This window comes from Pteropus vampyrus, unplaced genomic scaffold (genome assembly GCF_000151845.1).
Source record: "Pteropus vampyrus isolate Shadow unplaced genomic scaffold, Pvam_2.0 Scaffold50, whole genome shotgun sequence".
Taxonomy (NCBI): Eukaryota; Metazoa; Chordata; class Mammalia; order Chiroptera; family Pteropodidae; genus Pteropus; species Pteropus vampyrus.
In genome coordinates this window covers 5,331,403-5,340,197 of record NW_011888831.1, presented here as the reverse complement: position 1 = coordinate 5,340,197, position 8,795 = coordinate 5,331,403, and the positions used below count along the sequence as shown (strand labels likewise).

The 8,795-nt window shown below is 48.7% G+C and overlaps 1 protein-coding gene across 1 annotated transcript in view; it reads left to right on the top strand.

The window, feature by feature from the left end:
* Positions 1–8,795, top strand: part of ABR (active BCR-related) — a 183,969-nt gene that overhangs the window by 130,541 nt on the left and 44,633 nt on the right. Inside the window, exons 10-12 of the mRNA XM_011359903.2 lie at positions 2,012–2,152; positions 3,916–4,037; positions 5,588–5,753. Coding sequence (XP_011358205.2) covers positions 2,012–2,152; positions 3,916–4,037; positions 5,588–5,753 — 429 coding nt within the window. The remainder of the gene's footprint in view (positions 1–2,011; positions 2,153–3,915; positions 4,038–5,587; positions 5,754–8,795) is intronic.

Sequence of the window (8,795 nt, the reverse complement as noted above, 5' to 3'; positions counted from 1 at the left end):
CTACATATCAGAATCAGCAAAGGAGCTTTTTAAAAATGCTGATACCCAGGTTCTACCAGGCAGAGGCTGGGATTTAGCTGATGGGGTGAAAAGAGGGGAGCAGGCAGCTGTATCTTTTAAGAGCTTCCCCAGTGATTTTAATGGGCAGCCAAGCAAAGACTGCAGATAAGGCTCATGGCACACCACTGAGATTGTCTTCTCCACAGCCAGCAGATTGTCCCCAAAGGGTCTGCTTAGCATTGCATGGAGTATTTATATCTAGGGCGTCGGGGGACTTTTGGGTTCGGGGCTGACTAGGGATGAGTGTCAGTTCTCAGACCTGTCACAACCTGGTCCAATGGGACACCCTATCTAGGGGCCTCCTCTCAGACCTCTTATTGCTCCTGCCTCTTATTGCTCCTGCCTCTTATTGCTCCTATGGCAGGAAGGGAGAGGTCACGACCCCATGGGCAGAGGCGTCCAGGTGCAAGACTGAGGCTGACCCACCCATGTTGGGAGAGGCAGGGCACAGCTGCTTATCAGCAGCTTTGTTTGGAAGTGTTGGTCGGCCAGCTGCCACTCCCAACTGTCCCTGCTGAATGCCAGCAATCCTCATTTGGTGTCTTGGTCACCAAGGGGTGTGGTGAATGGAGGCCCTGCTGAGCTTGCATTTTCCCAGCCTCTTCAGGGCTCCCAGAGGCCCCACCTGAATTTTTTCAGGAAATCTTTGCCCCTTCGGCTCTCACTTGTTTGAAAGCAGAGCCTTTCTGTGGAGAGCTGGCCTCCCCTCCTCCTCCTGTCCTATTTTGTCTGAGGTTTTGTGGTTGTGGAGAGGGGTCTTCTCGTGGAGACAAGGCTATGTGGGTCACATTGAAGCCCGCCATTCCCAGGTGTTGGTGCCAGGCCTTGGAACAGCAAAGTATGAGAGTGATCAAAAACGGGGGAGCAGCCTTCCCTGGAAAAACAGTGTATCTCCTTGCCACATTCTGGGGTTCCAGATGTGACCTGGAATGTGCTGGAGCTCTACAGGGTAAGGCTAGGTGTAGCTGTGTGATTCAGGGTGAGGGGTACAGAGGAGCATCTGCATTAGCTCTGAGCCTGGTCAGGCCAGGGGACGGTCCTCGAAGAAATCATGTCTGGTGGGAGACAAGTTAAGGGGGCAGGTGGGAGGGCGCCCAGGCTGCCAGGACTGCACGTGTGCCTGTTCGTGTTGTCTGGCCTGCCCTGGGGTGAGAATGGGGGTGCAGGTTGCTGTGGAACCCGCTTGTGGATGGGTGTCTCGCAAGTGGGTGTCCGTGTGGAGGAGTGAGGCTGGTCCCTAAAGTTTCGAGCTGCTCCCGTATTTCATTTGTCCTGTCTCCTTCCTGCCCTCCCCAACAGCTCTGCTCTACAAGCCCATTGACCGAGTGACCAGGAGCACCCTGGTCCTGCATGTGAGTGTCAACCCCGAATGTCCAGGGACGGGTCAGGAATTCGGTGAGAGACTGAGCCCAGGGTGGGGAGGTGCTGGTGTTACTGAGAAAAGCCCATTTGGGAAACCGAGCAGAGGGTCTTCGGGCCCCAACTGCGCCTGCCTAGCCTGTGGTAACCATGCCAACGGGGCCAGGGCCTAAATATAGCTGGCTACTAAACTTGACATTTGGCCAAATGCTCCCTAGGAGGCAGGCACTTCCTGCCTCCCCATCCCTTGCCTAATGGTCTCCAGTGTCCTTGGAGCAGCTGTGGGTTGGGTTGAGGGGTATCTCTCACAGCTGCTTGGTGAGATGAGACTCCACCTGGCTCTCTTTCCTTGGGATGGAGGGGGGCGGGGCAGTGAGTAATGACTGCAACAGAAATAAAGGGGCACCACTGCCCTCACCCCTGCTTCACCGACCCTCATTTTTAGTTCAGATTTTGCAGGCATGACCAGATTAGAGTGTGCATCCCTGAGTGCCCCACTTAGAATTCTTATAATAGGAATTGAGTGCTTCACACTATCTTCTCATTGAGCCCCAGAACCACTCCCCTCAACTTACCACCACAACCCTTCCAGGACCTGCTGAAGCACACACCTGTAGACCACCCAGACTATCCGCTGCTACAGGATGCCCTCCGCATCTCCCAGAACTTCTTGTCCAGCATCAATGAGGACATTGACCCCCGCCGGACTGCAGTCACAACTCCCAAAGGGGAGGTGAGCTCAGGACCCAGCACAGCCTCACTCCCAGGCTGAGGAGGGTACAGTGGACCAGATCACCCATCCCTGCTCTCCTGCATGCACAGGCACCGCTGCCCTGTGCCTTGTGCCTCTCCAGCTCTGATCTCTCATTCTCAGCCAAAGAAAGGCCTTCAGGCCCTGGGCTGACAGCTTCAAGCCAGTGTCTCATTAGTCTTCGTAATAGTTTATTAAAGCTTAAGAGGAAACTGAGGCCTGTAGAGTCTCCCGGTCTGGCACAAGGTCTCTTGGCCATAAGTGCAGAATTGGATTCTTTAGCTGGGGTTATCTATCTGCAAGCTCCATGCGCTGTCCCCCATACCAGGGGGAGGTGCTGGCTACCTCATTTTCTAATGCAAACACCCCTCTCTGGGCAGTAAGATGCCCTCAGGGTCCCCTGGAAGATAATGGCTCAGTCTAAGGGAGCTCTGTAGTCTGAGGAAACCTGAGCTCTGAGCTGCCTCTCATCAGCCTTCATGAGCAGGTGGGAGGAGCGAGGGAGTGAGCCCCACAGCAGGAAAGGCTGCTGGGGAGGGTGGCTGAGGCAGCCAGGCTGCTGGAATGTCCCAGGTGGGTTCCTAGATATGGTACAGCAGCTCCAGTTCCCTGGGGACCTTTCTTGGTGGAAGGGTAGCGGTGCCCCAGTGAAGGGAAGCAATTTGAAGAATCAGAGGGACAGTTACCTGCGTGGGTCAGCAGCCTGGCCCACATACAGTGCTTCCTGTCCAGGAGAGGTAATTAAGTGGTTAGGAATGAAGGTCGGCTGGGTTTATGCTCCTTTGTTACGTTTACAAGTCTCAGTGTCTCCTGGGGAGGGAAGTAATGAGGAACAGGGTCTGGAGAGTGACTAATAGGCACAGAGAGCTATCTGCATGCAGCTCCCAGCCCTTGTTTGCAAACCCTGGAATGTCACTAGGTCATTTGACTCAGAGAAAAGTTTCTAGAGGGCTTAGAGCACTATCACTTTCTGATCATTTTAATTATATACGTTCAATATGCTCACCTACAATTGTAGCATATGTGGGTCACATATTATCTAATATACGCAGAGAGTAATGGGACAAATTGTGACAGCCCCAGGGAGCCTGCTGCCTCTGGTGGCAAAGAGGAAACTGGAAGTTTTGCATAGAATAGTGTTCTTGACTATCCAGCACCCAGGTTAGAAATGGTTGCAGGTTCCCCAGGACACAGTATAGCTCCACAGAGGGTAGCGTAGGGCCTGGTAGTGGTTGAAAAAGTCACTCAGAGGTAGCGTCAACAGGTCTGGGAACTTGATCAATTTCTTAGGGTTGTGGAGGAGGTTCTAGGGTGGGATTGGGGTAAGGAGTGTTTATGCCCCAGGGTAGCATAACTAAGTCATCCTGAACTAGGGTCCATCGAGGCGGGAGCTGTTGAGAGCTGCAGAAAAATGTAAAGCTACCATTCGTTGGTCACATGATGTGCTGTTTTACATATACCATCTTGATGAATCCTTCCTGTGGGCAGACATCATTATCCCCATTTTACAGATGGTAGAATTGAGACTCAGAGAGGTCAGGGAACTTGCCTAAGATCACAACTGGGAAGTGGCAGAGTCTGGATTTGAGCCTGTGTCCATGTGACCCCAAAGCCAGTGTTCTTAACCACCAGGCATTATGGACCCTTCCTGCAGCCCAACTCCCAACTGGATGGTGCCCCCAGTGTAGGCTGGGCCCTGGGCTGACTCCCCCTGAGCAGGTGGGCGGGTGTGCCATCTCCCTTAGACGCGGCAGCTGGTGAAGGACGGCTTCCTGGTGGAAGTGTCGGAGGGCTCCCGGAAGCTGCGGCACGTCTTCCTCTTTACAGACGTCCTCCTGTGTGCCAAGCTAAAGAAGACCTCTGTGGGGTGAGTGTGCAGCCGTCCAGGGTGGTCAAGGTGGAGGGCAGCTAGATTCTGCCTCCTGTGGAATCCCTCAACCACCCGGGGCAATCTGCATTTCTTTTCCTTTTTAAAAACGTATTAATTAATTTTATTTTACGACATAAAGCCTTTTTCTAAAAATAAATCATGTTTTTAATTATAAGATAATATAACCAAATTACAGACAAAAACCCATCACCCACCCGAACATAAGCATCAGTCTCCTGCTGCTATATTTCCTTCTAGTTTTTTTTTAATGTTCTTATGTTTTTTTTTTCACGTACTTGTAATCAGAGTGAATACCCAATTTGGGGCTCTGCTTTTTCCATTTCACGTCATAAGCATTTTCCCTGTTGCTGCCTAATCTTCATAATCATCATTTTACTTTCCTGCGTGATGTTACAAGTGGATATGCTATAATTTACTTAAGCATTCTCCTTTTATTTGACATCTCTACATTTTTGCTAACTGCAAGTGAGTGAATATTCATTAAATCTGCTATCGTTTATTGAGTGCTTCTGCCACGCCAGGTGCCATGACAAATGCTTTGAATATATCATTTCTAATCTTCCTAACAACTCTACAAAGTAGGTATTATTATCCCCATCTCACAGATGAGAGAAAAGACTTAGAAAAGCTAAATAAGTTGCCCACAGTCGCACAACTAGAAGTGGACATGGTGGGATTTGAACCTTAATCTGACTCGAAAGCTTCTTTTCACCTCCATCTCTATACTTAGTGATGTGGGTCTGCTCTGTGCCATGAGCAGAAAGGTTATTTAATATTCATCCCCCATTCTTCCACCTCCTGCGTGCCAAGTACACTAGCTTATAGTCCAGGGGAGACAATTCATATGCTCACTGAAACTCTAAGGGACCGGAATGAGAGGTGCAAACCTGAGTCCTAGGGCAAGTGAGAGGAGAGGTTATTATGTGCTTCAGTAAAGGGGATGACTCCCTGGAACTAGGTTTGAGACAATTCTAAGGCAGAGATGGCAATCATAAGCAAACAAACCTATGTCTTAAGTCCTTTGCCCATGGCAGACATTACTAATAAACCATAGCACTGTTTCCCACTAGGCTTGAATGTGGCTTCATAATCCTCAACCCAGCAACTTCTGTGGGTCATTGGCATTCAAAATAATATCTGTATTCCATCTCTAGCCTAAAGGATAATGAATATGAGCTAAGTATAGATAGGCTGGAAGGGAGGGGAGAGTGTGGGATGAGGAATAGGAAAGTGTGAGCCCACTTTTGCTCCTATCCTAGAGGTTTGAGATGTTTGAAAACATCAGTTGTATGAGACCAGGAGACTGGCGAGGCCAAGGCCCACAGTCCTCACTGCTGCCTGACCCTAGAACCTGACCATCATTACTCCACGTGTGTGTTTCTTGATTGGGCTTCTCAAGGACAAGGGCTCATTCTCGTCTGTGACAAGTTCTCAGTAATCCGTTTAGGTTATTTATTGGTTCTAGGAGTTCAGGCTTAAAAAGCCAAGTTCCTTCTGGCTTATGTCTTCTTCTGGCTTGTTTGCAGGAAGCACCAGCAATATGACTGCAAATGGTACATCCCCCTGGCTGACCTCGTGTTTCCATCCCCCGAGGAGTCCGAGGCCAGCCCCCATGTGCACCCCTTCCCAGACCACGAGCTGGAGGACATGAAAATGAAAATCTCCGCCCTCAAGAGTGAAATCCAGAAGGAGGTGAGCAGAGCCTGGCATCTGAGCTGGGAGGATGACTGTTTTTATTAGGGCCCTTTGAACTGGGTACGCTGGAGAGGTGGGGGGAGGGGAAGTTGTAAGGGCTGGGAGCATATGCAAGCTGAGGGAAAGACTGACCGTGGCAGATTAGCACTGAGCAGATGGAGGGCAAGCCAAAGGAGTCAGTGCTCAGAATTTACTGGGGTCACTTATGGGAAATTTCCTGGAAAATAGTGTATGTTAAACTGCAGAAAAGGGAAGCAATAGAAGAAGGCCTCCTTGAGGAAAAGCAGGACATGTACGAGAGAAGCTGGGGGGCCTCTCAGAAACTGACAGATCAAATAGGCAAATACTAAGGAGAGAGGGGCCTTGAATATCACAATTAATGCACTCGATCTAAAAACTGCACAGAAGATGTACTCTAACGGAGAATTGACATTCTTGTCAAACACATGTGAACGAACATTTAACATGCATTAGGCTGCAACAGAATCTCAAATTTTTTTAAAAAATTGATAGCTTACTGGTCATGTTCGACCACAGTACAGTAAACTTAGATATCAACAACTAGAATATAGTTAAGTATATGCCTGGAAAGGTAAAACTTTGAGAGTAAGGAGGAAATCAAAATGGAAACTGTAAACTGTTTAAAACTGCATTAAAAATGAGAACATTCCATATCAAAACAATGGGATATAGCCAAAGCTCTATTTAGAGGAAAATGTATAGCCTCGAATTCTTATATATTTTAAAACTGGCTAGAAGAAAGCACCTAGGAGGAGCCTTCTCTATGAATGGCAAGAAGGGCATCAAGGGACTTGGTTGATTGGCCTGGTCTCTTCCTCACCCATCCAGGCTCAGCTTAGGCCTTACCTTCCCTGATGTCCCCCCACCGTAATCTGGGTTGGGTGCCCTGTTTTCTGGTTCCTGATTGTTTGCCTATTTTCTTTGCTTTATCTGTACTGAATTAATTGCATGGTCAGCTTTCTCCTTTTCCCACTATGATCCAAACTCTAGTGAGGGGCTGTTTTATTCATTTCTATGTCTCTAGTACTTGGCACGTAATAAATAGGTGCTTCACAAATGATTGTTGAGGACTGCATGGCCAGATGGCCTCTAAGGATCTTTTCAACTCAGATATCTCTCCTTTAACTATGGATGATAAAGACCATAGTGATAACCCCAGGGGTGTTTGGGAGTGAGGATCTGACTGGGGTGCATCCACCCAGAGGGAGCAGCCTAACTAGCACAGATATCCTTTTCCTGATTGCCCGACTCAGCCTCAGTGGAGCCTGTTTCCCCATCTGACACTGCTAACCATCCCCACCCCAGGGGCATCCTGCATGCATGTTTCTCACCTGGTCCTGGGAGCTGGCAGGCTTTGTGCCCTCCCTCCTGCCCCAGGTGTACAGACATGGCCTTCTGCTCGATCACATCATTGCTTACGGAGCTCCACTGGCTGCTGGCTCCAGAGCTGTGCCAGAGGCCTGCCTCATAGAGTTCCTTGTCCGGTGGATAAGGCAGACATGCCCACTACTGAACACAGTGTGTGACGCAGTATGATGAGAGTCACTGGAGAGGCACAATGGTGTCGTTCTCTGAATCACAGAAGAAGCAATGATTTACCTTTTTTTTTTTCTTTTTATGATTACAACACCTGGTCTTTCTAGGTAGTCTCCCATCCAAGTACTAACCAGGCCCGACCCTGCTTAGCTTCCAAGATCAGACAGGATCGGGCGTGTTCAGCATGCCCGATCCTGTCGCATGGCTGTAGACAGTGACTTACTTTTTTAATAACATTTTTTTTAACATAATCTTTTTCTAATCTCCGGTATAACCCTGGCTTATGATAAGAAAAGCTTATAATACCAAAGTATATAGAGTAAAACTGATCATCGCCCACCCTCACTGATAACAGTTTGAAGTGTATTCTTGTAGATTCCTCTTTGCTAATACTTGTGTGCACACGCATGCGTGTGTGTATTTTGATGAGATTAGACTACATGCGCTGTTTTGCAATTTAAGCTTTTCACTTACCAATGCATCTATGGGCTCTTTGGGTCTGTCAGATTCTTTTTAACAGCTGCATCCTGTTCTGCTGCTTGGCTGCACAACAATGTATTTAGGTATTTAGATTGTTTCTGGTTCTTTATTTACTCTTAACTGGCATGTCTGCAATAAACATCGCCACACTCATATTTCTTCTCTCTGGTAGATTCCCCACAAGTGAGATGTCTAGGGCAAAGGTCTTGTGCATTTAATTGCCAGATTTACCTCTGAAAATGTTGCATCCGATTCTGTTCCCACCAGCAGTGTGTGAGAGACACTGATCCCCCACACTGTCACAACACTGGCTATGAGCCACTGTTACAATTTTGCAAATCTAGTGGGTAAAAAAAATACTGCAGAAATGAATTCCAGCTGTGGAGTCTGAGGATGGCATTGGAACCGAGACTTCAGCATATTAGCAGTTAATAAAAGGGAAGGGGTTCTTTATAAAATATAAACTTGGAAAATTGGAGGAGGAGGGGACACCGACTGAGAAGGGATGGCTTGTTAGAGACCAGGGAAAAACACCATGAGGCTGAGGTGGAGGATGTAGGATGGGGTGACGTGGGATATCAAGTGGAGCATGGAGGCTGGGATCCAGCCTTGGGAAGCCCCAGGTGTCAGGTCAGGACTCGGGCTTCATGCTGAAAGGTGTCTGAGGTTTTTAAGCTGGGTGTCTCAGCGGTACCAGGATTTAATTTGTAGAGGTGACTGACATGGAGAGGCTAATGCCACTGAAAGGTTTTATTACTTATAGTCTCCAAGAGAAGAGGACATGCTACACCACACAGGGCCACATGGGGGAAGCACCAGGTTTGGTTAGGAGGCAGAAGGAGCATGGGAAAGTGTGGCCCAGAGCTTGGATTGTGTTTTCCAAGAGAAAGGAAGGCAGGGCAGGGAAACAGCTTAGGACTGGCTAGTGCGGATAATGTCGGTGGGCTCTGGGCTATAGGGACTGTCCCTAGCTGTCTGTCAACTGGCCCTGGGTGACTTAGG